Source organism: Canis lupus, chromosome 1 (assembly GCF_011100685.1).
Source record: "Canis lupus familiaris isolate Mischka breed German Shepherd chromosome 1, alternate assembly UU_Cfam_GSD_1.0, whole genome shotgun sequence".
NCBI lineage: Eukaryota > Metazoa > Chordata > Mammalia > Carnivora > Canidae > Canis > Canis lupus.
The window spans coordinates 71,109,032-71,122,895 of record NC_049222.1 but is presented as its reverse complement, the minus strand read 5'-3'; the positions used below and the strand labels follow the sequence as shown (position 1 = coordinate 71,122,895).

The following is a 13,864-nucleotide window of genomic DNA, read 5'->3' as shown; positions in this document are numbered from 1 at the left end:
TGCATATAAATTATTTTTTATTTTGCTTTGATGATTGGGAAAAGATACCAGTATATATGATCAAATCAGAGCTAACAAATAACTTGCAGTTAATTTGGCTAATTTTATTAAAATAAAGACATGTCTGTTTAAACTGAGAAGAAAAATGTTCTCACTGGCACTTTGCTTTGGCTGGGATCCTTGAAGTTAAGGCCAACGTGCTGATAATAATCACTCTCACACCATCGGCCTTGTTCGTCCTCTGAAGCACATGTGGTACTGGCAAACAGCAGCTCAGAGCTGTGCATGAGTGAGCAAACAGTCAGTGCTCTGCCCAAACAAGACCCTGGGTTACAATCCCTTTAATCAACGGTTTACTCTGAAAGATCTGCTTTCAGATGGTAAGGCTTTGCCAGGATGAGTTTCTCAGGGCCGATGATGGCTCACTGTGCAGTGGCATGTGAGGTAGATTCTCTTCACATTTTGCAGATGTTCCTGTTGTTCTTTAACCGGGGGTGGGGGTGGGGAGGTGAGTGCTGTCCATGACCAGAACATCTGGATTCACATTCCTACATGGGGGGAATGCCTCCCCATGTCCCCAGTCTGTAAGCCAGTCTGCAATTCTGCCTCACATTAACTCTTCAAATCCAGAGGAATGTTTTCTTCATCCACAGGTTGTTTAGGTTTTAAGTGACCACTCAGAGTTAAGAAGGAATATCTCAAGCCCCCTGCCATGCTGAAAGGAGGGGGGGAAGTGAAAATAAATAAATCTCACAGGTAGTACCACCAGATCTTCATAAAATATACATCTTTATAGATATAGCCAGCTTATTGAGATCTCTGTTTTTCTCCTAGTTTGTAGATTACTTGATGAGAATTACCCCCTCTTATTTAGAAATCTGTAGAGGCAGAAAAAGAATAGATCATATCTAATACAAAACTTTGGAGAGGGGATCCCTGGGTGGCTCAGCAGTTTAGCGCCACCTTCAGCCCAGGGTGTAATCCTGGAGTCCCGGGATCGAGTCCCGCGTCGGGCTCCTTGCATGGAGCCTGCTTCTCCCTCTGCCTGTGTCTCTGCTTCTCTCTCTCTGTCTCTCATGAGTAAATAAATAAAATCTTTAAAAAAAAACTTTGAAGAGAAAATAAACATTTGTTTATTGCTGAATAAACTATACTATTATCCAAGACAGTATCCCACATCTAGGATCCCAAAATGCCTTTCAAAGGTATCTCAGCCACCCCTCCCAATATCAGTGTATGGTGCTTTGACAGAGCAGGACATAAGTAAGGCCCACTTCACAAAAGGAAGACAGATAACTTAGGAGACTTTTTTGTGAGAAAGACACACGGATTAAATTCAGATCTCAGCCCCTTGAATTTTCATCATACATGTCCCCACAATCCATATGAAGGAACATGTCATAAAAACAGATGAATTGAGGGATTTAAGTAAAATTATCTCAAAAACAGAAATGTCAAAACACCTCCCATTCTTTCACTTATAATAGATGAATCAGACTTTTTAAAATTCAGATTTTACTAAAATGATGTTCATTTAGAAATCCCACTTACCAAATATTTAACCCTACAAAGTTTAACACAGAGAAAATGTAGTCTCCACCAACTAACATCCCAATGTAGGCAATGGATACATTCTGCAGAAAAAGAGAGAGGATTAGTCATTTTCAAAGTGAAGGGTTTAGGGGGAAAATACATATAGTAAATATATATTTTTACCATACATAAAATACATATGGTAAAATCTGAAACTAAATATTTTACTTTGCCCAGAGACTTGTACACAGAGCTGTTCACAGAATGTTGAATAAATGAATAAAAAACCATTACATATGGCTTTATAAAGAATGTGAACCATGGCATGATAATTACAGAACCCTGCATCATTCATGCCCCTTACAATTAATACATAGGAAAAGAGATATGAGTTGAGTTGTCATCAGCTTTCCAGATCCCATCTCTTTACCATCACTGGGTGGTGAATTTTAATCATACGGACCCTAAACTTGCACAGATTAGACATCCAGCGAATTCCAAGCAGTGCCCTGCATTGAGCATTCCAGAAGGACCTAGGTGGCCAACGGAGGAGTCTACTGTTAAAGCAGGTGGTCTTTCTCACTCTATCCACGTGAATAGGAAAACAAAGCAACTGTAGCATAGAACACAGGACACCCCCCTCTTCATTCCTGTGTATCAGGTGCACAGACACAAAACATACCTACATGCAATCCATGAGTTTAGTACCTTACAAATGAGCATATATCTAGATTAAAAGCAGTTCTTCACAAGGCTTCCCTTTCTTAGTCAACAGGTTCTCCCAGAAAACCAAGTTGTACAAGCAAGGTATAGAATAAGATATGTCGGTGAGTGCAGAAATTTGGGACTTTTTCTGCTTTGCTTTTTTTACTACATTTGCCTAGACCATCCCCTCCTATCAACCCCAAAGTAAACATTAAAATTTGTCTCTCCTTTTTAAATTAGTGAGCCCTCTGTTTATGGATTAGGGGATAAGAAGATCTAAGAAGAGATCACCCAGCTACAGCTGAAAATGTCACCAGCCTCCATGCTTGCATTATCTCCGTTACCACAATAAAATCGAACTCCGCTTCTTTCGTGATAACTGGATTCACAGCTAGTTCCCCAACACCCAAGTCTTCACCCACTTACCTTGATGGCTCCAACCACTGCTGTAGTGAGGGCTGAATTGTAATAGCTGCACAGAACCGTGGAATACATCAGCAGAAACCTGGATCAAGGAAGGAAGCGCCAGATGCATGCCTTACTGTGCCAGGTATAACAGATGAAGAAGAATCTGCACGTGAGCCACCCACAAGTACTTTAAACAAGTAAAAAAGAAAAGATTTTATAACCTACACCTTAAAACATCTCCTTTATAATTCCATCTTTGTACAGTAAAGTGGTCCAGCTGGGCATTAGTGAAAGTTTCTACCTTCGGTATCCTTTTCATTCTGTCTGTGCATTTCCCATTATGTTTCCATGTAAAGAGGGTAAGAACACGGAGATTTTTTTTTTAATTGTCTGAAATCTTTTAACAGCTATGTCACAACGGTGGTCTTTAATCCTCTGTGTATATTAGAATCACCCGGCACACTTTTAACACACAATGATGTGTGACAGTTTTCCCTCAGTGGGTTTGAGGTGGGGTCCTTGGCTGCGTGCAGTAGCAAAGCTCTACAGGTCATTCTCACATGCTACCAGCTGAGAACCACTGGTGTTTAGAAGGGAAAATCAGCAAAGCATTGCTTTGGATGGAAGAGAGTTAAAGGATTCCCTAGCAATCAGACAACAAAAAGAAAGGTCATCCAAATTGATAAGGAAGAAGTCAAACGTTCACTATTTGCAGGTTTATACTACTTATTCTATACTGTATATAGCAAGATTCCACAAAAAAAAAAAAACTGCTAGAACTGATAAATGAATTCAGGAAAGCTACAGAATACAAAATCAATGTACGGAAATCTGTTGCACTCCTATACACTAAAAATGAAGCAGCAGAAAGAGAAATTACAACAACAATCCCATTTACAATTGCACTGAAAATAATAAGATACCTAGGAATAAACTTAACCAAAGAAGTAAAAGACCTCTACTCGGAAAACTATAAAACATTGATTAAAGAAATTGAAGATGACACAAAGAAATGGAAAAACATCTTCATGCTCATGGATTGGAAGAATATTGTTAAAATGTCCAAACAAAGTGATCTATACATTTAATGCAATCTCTGTAACAATTTCATTTTTCACAGCATTTTTCACAGAACTAGAACAACCAACCTTAAAGTTTGTATAGAACCACAGAAGACCCAGAAGAGCCAAAGCAATCCTATAAAGCCAAAGGTATCACAATTCCAGACTTCGAGTTACATTAATGTAGTGATCAAAACAGTATGGTACTGGCACAAAAACAGACACATAGATCAATAAAACAGAATAGAAAACCTAGAAACAAACCCACAATTTTATGGTCAATTGTAGACAAAGGAGGCAAGAATATACAATGGGAAAGACAGGCTCTTCAACAAATGGTGCTGGGAAAACTAGACAACAATGTGCAAAAGAATGAAACTGGACCACTTTCTTATACCATATACAAAAATAAACTCAAGATGGATTAAGGACCTAAATGTGAAACCTGAAACCATAAAAATCCTAAGAGAACACAGGCAGTAATTTCTTTGACATTGGTCATAGCAACATCTTTCTAGATAGCTCTCCTGAGACAAAGGAAATAAAAGCAAAAGTAAACTATGGGGCCTACATCAAAATAAAAAGCTTCTTCAGAGCAAAGGAAACAATCAACAAAACTAAAAGGCAACATACAGAATGGGAGAAGGCATATGCAAGTGATATATCTGACAAAGGGCTGGTATCCAAAATACATAAAGAACTTACAAAACTCAACACCCAAAACACAATTAAGCCATTTAACAAATGAGCAGAAGACATGAACAGACATTTCTCTGAAGAAGACACACAGATGGCCAAGAGACACATGAAAAGATGTTCAACATTACTGATCATCAGGGAAATGCAAATCAAAACTACAGTGAGATGTCAAAGTGGCTAAAATTCAAAACATAAGATACAAGTGTTGGCAAGGGTGTGGAGAAAAAGAAATACTTGTGCACTGTTGGTGGCAATGCAAACTAGTGCAGCCACTGTGGAAAACAGTGTGGAGGTCACTCAAAGTTAAACACAGGACCACCTCTATGATCCAGTAATCACACTACTGGGTATTTACCCACCAAATACAAAAAAACACTAATTCAGAGGGATACATGCACCCTGATGTTTATAGCAGCATTATCTACAACAGCCAAATTATGGAAGCAGCCGAAGTGTTCATCCACTGATAAATGGATAAAGAAGTAGTGGTCTTTACACACAATGGAATATTACAAAGTCATCAAAAATAATGAAATCTATTTGCAACAACATGGATGGAACTAGAGTGTATCATGCTAAGTGAAGTAAGTCAGTCAGAGAAAGACAAACACCATATGATTTCACTCATCTGTGAAATTTTTTAAAAAGGTGAGCAAAGGGGAAAAAAAAGGAGAAACAAACCAAGAAACAGCCTCTTAACAATAGAGAAAAAAACTGATGGGTATCAGAAGGAAGGTGGGTGGGAATGGGTGAAACAGGGTTGTTAAAGAGTACACAAAAGGAAAGGAAAGGAAAGAAATAAACTAATGGATTCCACATGCCAATAATACTCCTGTGCCCTTGGACCAAAGTTAGTTCACCAGGCATTCAACACTGAGCACTATATTGATGCTTATGTCAAGAAAATGACTATAGAATTGGGACCAAGCACCAGCCAAAGAATACATATGTACAGGGAAGAACACAGAATCTAATCAGAAGAAATATGTTCATTCCAATCAAGAACTGAAGAAAATAACCTAAGTGGGGTACAAAATTCCATCTGCCCAAAGGATACAGAGAGATCCTAGGTGTGTTGGATTTTAAAGCTACATTCCCGTTAGGAAGCATAAGGCTGGATCCCCCATTGGCAGAACAGAGGGAATCAGACTCTAAGGAATGGGCTCAGCCCCTGTGTGTTAGGTAGCCTCTTCCTGCAGAAACCTAGTGCCCCTGGTCCAGGTCAGAATCCCTACTAGTAACAGAATCTGGATCACAAATCAATAAACGCTTTTGGCCTGAGTATGTTTCTTACCAGGGATGGTAAAGAAAAAAATCTTAGAGATAAAGTACACCAAGCTTGTATGTTAGGGAATAAACTCAATTACAAACTGAAATTCTGTAATCTTCAGAATAACATGTGTCTCTGTTATTAAGGTAATTACAGCAATTTGACAAGTTCGAGGACCCAACGTCTTGACCTCTGTGGTTTGAAACTGAAATGTGCAATTGGGATTAGATTTGCAATTTTCAGTTGCAAGAAGTAAAATAATCTGAGTCAGTCCGAACACAGTAGTTGATGTTTAAAAAGAAGGTGACATCACATTTCTAAGTTTGGTTTACTAGATTTCAAAGAGTTGCTTAGGTATGTAAAGCAACCTGGCTCATAAACTTTGCAGGGCCACATTAGGGCTTGGACTAGCTGGAGAAATATCAGGTGAATCGTATTTGTAAGTGGTGTTTAAAATGTTTAATTTTTTTTTAATTCACTGAGTAGTAAACAAGACCAACTTATAGTAAATTGTTCAGGAGATTTTAATCAACTAAACTTGAGTTAAGAAGCCATTAATCAAATAATGAAAGTAAATGTTCTATGGTAATACAAAAATTACTAGCTTTATAGAGCAACAGTATTTATAAATTGAACTTAAAAAAATTTAAGTTGTTTTTTTTTTTTTTTTAAGATTTCATTTATTCATGAGAGACACGGAGAGAGAGGCAGAGACACAGACAGAGGGAGAAGCAGGCTCCCTCTGGGGAACCTGATGTGGGACTTGATCCCAGGACCCCAGGATCATGCCCTAAGCCGAAGGCAGACACTCAACTGCTGAGCCACCCAGGTGCCCCAAAATCTAAGTTTTTTAAATGTTTATAATTTTAATAAATTCAACATTAATTCAGAGCCCCAGGAACCATAAATAATCCTATTCATGCATAAAATTAAAAGACTAAAAAAAAAAACTCAATGTGGGGCGCCCAGGTGGCCCAGCGGTTGAGCGTCTGCCTTCAGCCCAGGGCATGATCCTGGAGACCTGAGGTCAAGTCCCACGTCCGGCTCCCTGCATGGAGCCTGCTTCTCCGTCTGCCTGCGTCTCTGCCTCTCTCCCTGTGTCTCTCATGAATAAATTTTTTAAAATCTCAAAACAAACAAACAAACAAACAAAAAACCTCAATGTAATGTTACTGAGTACCTACTGTGTTTGCCCAGATAGTGAGAGTACATAACACAGCAACCACCCTGGAGGAGGTAAGTCTAATAAAATACTAGAGATAAGAGCACAGGGAGGGGGTCTACCCCAACTTAGGGAAAACAGAAAAGTTTCCTGCAGGCCTCCTAAATGAAGTCCTGCAGACTTCAACCCAAGGCAATCATGGATGTTATTTTTATTTTTGTTTAAAAATTCCAACTCCAGGGTTCCAAATATGCAATGTTTTCTCCATCCTACCTTTTAGTGAAATCACCTCCACCTGCATCAGAATTGGCTGATACCTTGAATATAAGATTCCAGTATCTATCCACCATGAGTGTGGACAGCTAGGACACAAACTCACCAGCTGGGCTGGGCACAGGAGGAACCCCTCTCTGAGGCCTGGGGGTGCCTGAAAGAGCCACTGTCCCTAAGGGGCCTGCAGACAAAGAGGCTGCACTTATCAGCGTGTCCACTAGGTGTCCCCAGAGAAGATAAGGGGAAAACCACAAGGCGCAAAGTAGTCAGTGTAGGACAATCTGTATTACAATTTTCTAAGAAAAAATTTCTACATGAGAGTATGTTCCTATATAATCCTTTGGCTAAGAACACTAAGTTTCTAAATTAAAAGAACCTCTGCTAATTCAGTACAAAGGAAAACATACCACTTTTAACACTAAAAATATCCACCTCCACATGACAGTAGTTTTGGTTTTAGCATCTATGGATTAAAAAAATGCAAAGATATTTAAAAGTATTGCTGAATTATCAGTAGCTCCTTGCCATTCTGAACTTTTAAATCATATATCTTCTATGTACACTTGAAAAATAATAGCACATGTATGTGATATACATTCAGACAACATATACCAGCCGTATGTTTGGGTTTACAGGTCCCCAAGAGATGGATGTGCTCACATAGAAACCCCTGGAGCAGAATTCCTGCTCCAAGGTTCTTACTATTTCTGAAAATGACACGAAAAATAACTTATCTACCCAAGGCTGTATGGCACACTCATGGCAGTCACAAATAGAATTCAAATGACCTCATTTACAACTTGCAACAGTTATCATTCCATGAAGGAGCATTTATATAAATTAACACAAATGTTCAGATAATAAAAGGCCACATTTATCTCCCTTCTCTCAACCACAGTGATACCCGAGCACATGACTCCAATTCCAGATTTCAAAGAATTTCAAGTAATCTCATCTCACTCATCTCTAGTAAGAACACACTCCTACCCAAGGCCTCTGTGGTGTGCCAGGGATGTCAAAGTCATGGGATATATGTGGTCCATCTTCCCAGGGCACTGATTTTACATGAAGATTGGTTTATTGGGAATGTGGGAATATCTGCACTCTCTGAAGTTCTGTTGCCCTGTGCTATCCACAGAATCCTATATCAGGGAAGTTTTAAGGAAGAGAATATTTTTTATCCTGGGATTAGAAAATATTTGGTACTTTTGTGTTTTTATTAAGGAATATATTACTGCTTCATCACTGAGAACAAAAGGTCTGCTACTGGAGCAGAAACAGATTGGACTAATCACCACCAAGGCCTGAGGGCTACTGCCAGCAGCTGGTATGAATGAACCAGAACCTGTAATTTTTCAGCAAGATTGAAAAGACTTGCAGAGCTAGATTTTTATTTTATTTTATTAAAAGATTTATTTATTTTAGAGAGAGTATGTGTGTGCAAGCAGAGGGAGGGGCAAAGGGAGAGGGAGAGGGAGAGAATCTTCAAGCAGACTCCTCACTGAGCACTGTGCCTGTGGGTATAGATCTCCCAACCTTGAGACCCTGACCTGAGCCAAAATCAAGAGGCAGACACTTACCTGACTGAGCCACCCAGGTACCCCAGAGCTAGCTTTATAAAATCGAGTTAGTCAATTCAGGTTTGTCTATATTTTATTTCTGCCTGCATTAAACTATCTTAGTACCCACAATCCAGTTTACCTTCCTGACATAATTAAACTCCATCATATGCTTTACAAACTCCTGATTACAAATAGCATTTCTGAAAACAGTCTTTCCATCATAACTCAAAAGAAAATTAAAAGTCTGCTTTTTTTCACCATTCCATTCACTTAACATGCATTTTTATTTTTTTAATTTTTTAACATGCATTTTTAAAGCATTAAAATTTTATAATTATGTTTTCAACATGGGATAGAGGTTTAGTGGTTAGAAAAAGCAAGTTTGAAATGCAAACTTGAAAGAGTGAAAAAAGTGAGAAGCTGAGCATCAGAGCCCTCTGAAATCAAGGGGTGGGATGCATATATATGAGCCTCGAGTCATTCCTTGAGCAGGGACTAAGAAAAGAGACAGATGAGCCTAGTACCAGTTGTTCTGAAAACCGAAAATGTGCTCAGCAGCTTAGAATGGCTTCTTTTACAGTGAAGAAATAAATGACTCAATCCTTTGAATGAGAAACTTTGATAAAGGATTCTGAAAAATCCAACATGCCAAAATTGAAGCTTCCTTCCAGAGCCGTTTCAGAATTAAAATTTGACCACTGAAGGTAAAGTACAGTTGACCCACTGCAGGAGTTTGGGTGCCGGCCCCCTGCACAGTAAAAAAATCCAAGGTATTACTTTTGACTTCCCCAAAACTTACCTGCTAATAGCCTGCTGTAGACCAGAAGCCTGATTGATAACATGGTCAATTAACACATATTTTGTATATTATGTGTGTTATACACTGCATTCTTATACTATAGAAAGCTAGAGGAAAGAAAATGTTATTAAGAAAATCATAAGGAAGAGGAAATGCACTTACAGTACTATATATATTTTTTGAAAAAACTCTGTACATAAATGGACCCACACAGTTCAAACATGTGTTGTTCAAGGGTGAACTATGTATGTAATAGAAGGAAGAGGTCACAAGAGGGCACCCAAACTCTCCTTCTTTAAAAAAGGAGTAACTGGATGCAGTGATAAAGAATTAGGACCAGGCAGGAGTCAGAGCAGCAGTTAGAATGGAACAAGAGTGGGGCCTCAGGGCAGAGACCTTAGCAGAGCAGCACTGAAGAAGAAAGAAAGAAAAGAAAGAAAAGAAAGAAGGAAGGAAGGAAGGAAGGAAGGAAGGAAGGGAGGGAGGGAGGGAGGGAGGGAGGGAGGGAGGGAGGGAGGGAGGGAGGGAACCTTGAGCCAAATTCCAAGTTGGGAGTTACACTTTAGCCCACTGAGCCCAGACCCTCGAAAATGCCTGGAGTGGTGCAGGTCAGGGGCAATACCTGGATACCAGCTGGAGCAAAAGCAATTTTTCTCTACAGGAAAGTTTCTCAAATTTTCAATTTGAAAATTGGTAATCAGCCCACAATATTAAGACTGAAGCAATATGCTCACAATCACAAGTCACCAACCACACACAGTTTGGCAGTCACATTCTACATATATATTTAGACTCTTAAACACTGCATATATTGAAATCATTAGATACAGAATAGCTATGTGTATAACATTTAAATAAATGAAAGTTAAAACAATCACAAAGATCACCAATGAGAGAATACTAGGAATGAACAGTAAGTTTGGAGGAAAAAAAAAACAACAACTGTGAAACTTTCACAAACAAAATATAAACTTATTGAAATCAAAAAGTCCTGAGTGGGTCAGTCAGTTGACTGACTCTTGATTTTGGTTCAGGTCATGATCTCGTGTTAGTGAGATCAAGTCCCACATCAGGCTCCATGCTGAGCTTAAGATTCTCTCTCTCCCTCTGCTTCTGTGCCCACCCCCCCACCCACCACTCATGTACTCTCTCTTTAAAAAAAAAAAAAAATCAGGGATGCCTGGGTGGTTCAGTGGTTTAGCATCTGCCTTTGGCTCAGGGCAGGATTCTGGAGTCCTGGGATTGAGTCCCACCTCGGGCTTGCTGCATAAAGCCTGCTTCTCCCTCTGCCTTTGTCTCTGCTTCTCTCTCTGTGTGTCTCTCATTAATAAATAAATAAATAAAATCTTTAAAAAAAAATTTTTTTAAAGACTCCATCACCAGGCTAAACATTAAATCAGACACAGCTAAGGAAAGAATTAGTGAAATGGAAGATATACATAAATGTTTTTATTTTATGTGACTAATCACTGCAATTAAAATTAAGTTTGAGAATTTTTAAGCGTTGATCAAAGAGATTGTGAGTTGCTCTTAGTTCATTTAAATGTAATGAAAAGGGCAGCGTGGGTGGCTCAACGGTTTAGCACTGCCTGGTTTAGCACTGCCTTCAGCCCAGGGCGTGATCCTGGAGACCCGGGATCAAGTCCCATGTCAGGCCCCCTGCATGGAGCCTGTTTCCCACTCTGCCTTTGTCTCTGCCTCTCTCTCTGTGTGTCTCTCACGAGTAAATAAATAAAATCTTAAAAATAAATAAATAAACAAACAAATAAATAAATGTAATGAAAATTATAGTATTGGAAGTAAAAAAAAAAGGGGGGAAACTCATCTTTCTTCACAGGAAAAATATTTTGATGAGTAATTTCCTGAGACAGTCATTCAAAGCACCTTTCCATATGGGATAAGACACAGGTATTGTATATGCAGGAAGCCCAGCTCAGGGACGATACTCCAAAGACTGAGCAGTGGTGACCTCTGGAGAGGCGAACCACAGTGCTAGAGGGCAGGGAAGAAGGGGGGCTTATGTTGCCCGGGCATTCTGTTGCAATTCTTGGATTATTTACTAGGTGTGTGTATTATCTGTTCATGAAAAGGAATTTTCAAGCTTTTGGAAAAAAAAAAACAAAAACAAGCTACATGGCTTTTCAAAAGGAAGACAGAAATAAGGAAAATTTTAAGAACAAAAGCCTAAAATTATTGGACAATATAATGGCCTGGACATCTCACCTCAGAAATTTCCCTGAATATAGCAGGTACAGCACTAGAGTAAATGGTCATCATTTCTACATATTTAGGTGAGGTAGAAAATCTTGAAAAACTTGGGACATCATGCCCAAGATGACGAACAGTACTAAATTTGATACATCAACCGATGTCATTCAGACTAACTTTCAGAAATCAATAGGCAACATCATATTTTGGAGTAGAATGTGACATTAGCATGACTGTCAAAAATAAAACTGATTCCTGCTTGCTACTAGTCTTTTAGGTGATGTTCCCAGGGACCCTGAGTCCTATTCCTCTGCTGCAAGGGTCCTTTCCAGAGAAATCTGGAGAAGCACAGACAGAGGGATTCTGACAGAGCAGATGGAATGTATATTTTGATTCGATTTGTCAATAGATATCATAGATCAAGCTTCTAATTATGCATGGTTTCTTACCCCAAAAAACAGGAAAGAAGAAACTGTATGATAAATAAAACATTCTTCCATTCATTGAATTCAGTAGCCTATTATAAGAAAGAAAGAAAACCAATGATTAGACTAATAATATTGCAGTTCAAATCTATGGCTTTTACCAAATTGTGTGTTTTAATACAGGAACCACTTTCCCAAACAAGAAATACAGCTTAAAAAATCCCAGACAACACCAATTGTTTGATGTTGGGCAGATTGCTTTTACTCCCTGAATCTCAGAGACAAAACAGGGATCTTTTTTTAAAACTTCCTCAAAAGGTCAAGGTGAGGATTTAATGAAATTGTTTAGAACTCAGCAGGTGTCATGTATACAACATAGCTATGCTGTTGTGACTGTCTCCTTACTAATCCATACTCACAAAATTATGGTTGGGTTTACTTTTTATAAATAATCTTAGAAGAAATCTTATTATAAAATTAGTGATGTTAGCAGGTTAAGAAAATTTTAAGTCCATGAACTGTTTTCAAGAATTTACAAATGCTTGGGGCGCATGGGTAGCTTAGTCTGTTAAGCATCAACCCTTGGTTTTGGCTCAGGTTATGATCTCAGAGTCAAGGGACTGAGCCCCATGTTGGGCTCTATATGCAGCAGAGAGTTGGCTTGAAATTCTCGCCCTCACCCTTGCCTTCTGCTTCTCCCTGTTTACTCATGCTCTCTAAAATAAATAAATAAATACATAAATACATAAATTAATTAAATAAAGTCTTTAAAAAAGAAGAATTTCTAAATGTTTAGTAAGTATTATAAACAAATAAACTATTATTTGCTATTTACAAAGCAAGCAAGTAATCAGGGTGGAAGAGCTGGGACAAAGAAGCTTATGAGACAGTTTCAGCTCTCCAAGAACTAGTCCTTAGCTGAGAAAATGAAATTAACCTTCTTTAAATGATAGGTCACAATAAAAAGGAGCATGTTATTCATAATTTGTCCTTTGCATCCAAAAATGATTATAAAGTGACTCAAGATTATACATTAAGTATGTGCTGAACAACATAATTCAGTATAAGTTCTATTTACTTTCTACTAGATAAAACTTGTTAGCCATGTCTTAGTAACTTTATAGATTGAAAACTACTATTTAAATCTTTGTTAAGTTTATAATTCAAAAATTTTAAGCCAATTAGAATGGAATTCTCTTCCTCTAATTAATACATCCTTGCCATACTTGTCATTGTTTCATTGGTAAGACTTCACTCATCTCTCTCAACAAAAAGAGACACATTAAATGTTAATAATTGTTGAACCTAGTTGTTATACTACTTGTTCTCCTTCTGTATAGGTTTGAAGGTTTCCATCATCAAATTATTTTCTTTAAAGCTTACTGGTGAAAGAAAAGTAATAATAAATATAAATCTGTCTTACTGGCAAGCACAAGCCAATCAAAGGAGCAGAAAAAAAATCCAAGGCAAAGATCAAAACCAAACAAAAACTATAGAAAACACTCTATATCTAAAATTAAAATAATACTGGCAATAAGCGAAAACCATATGCTCTAAACTTCAAACCAAGAGTAGGAAAACACTGATTCAACAAGCTGGAAGTATTTCTGCAAACAGTAAAAAACTATGTATTCCTGATACTATATAAACCACTAAGGGATACACAGTACTTTTCATAAAAATATTTGGATTCTTTGCCAACCTAAATTTTAACAGATTTTGATTTGATTTTGTTCCTTTAATAATGATGAGGCTATAC

The 13,864-nt window shown here is 38.1% G+C and overlaps 1 protein-coding gene across 1 annotated transcript in view; it reads right to left on the bottom strand.

The window, feature by feature from the left end:
- SLC35D2 (solute carrier family 35 member D2) overlaps positions 1-13,864 on the bottom strand; it is a 48,450-nt gene continuing 34,586 nt past the window's right edge. Inside the window, exons 9-12 of the mRNA XM_038525503.1 lie at positions 12,130-12,197; positions 2,665-2,743; positions 1,552-1,634; positions 1-715 (exon numbers count right to left, since the gene is read on the bottom strand). Coding sequence (XP_038381431.1) covers positions 613-715; positions 1,552-1,634; positions 2,665-2,743; positions 12,130-12,197 — 333 coding nt within the window. The 3' untranslated portion in view covers positions 1-612. The remainder of the gene's footprint in view (positions 716-1,551; positions 1,635-2,664; positions 2,744-12,129; positions 12,198-13,864) is intronic.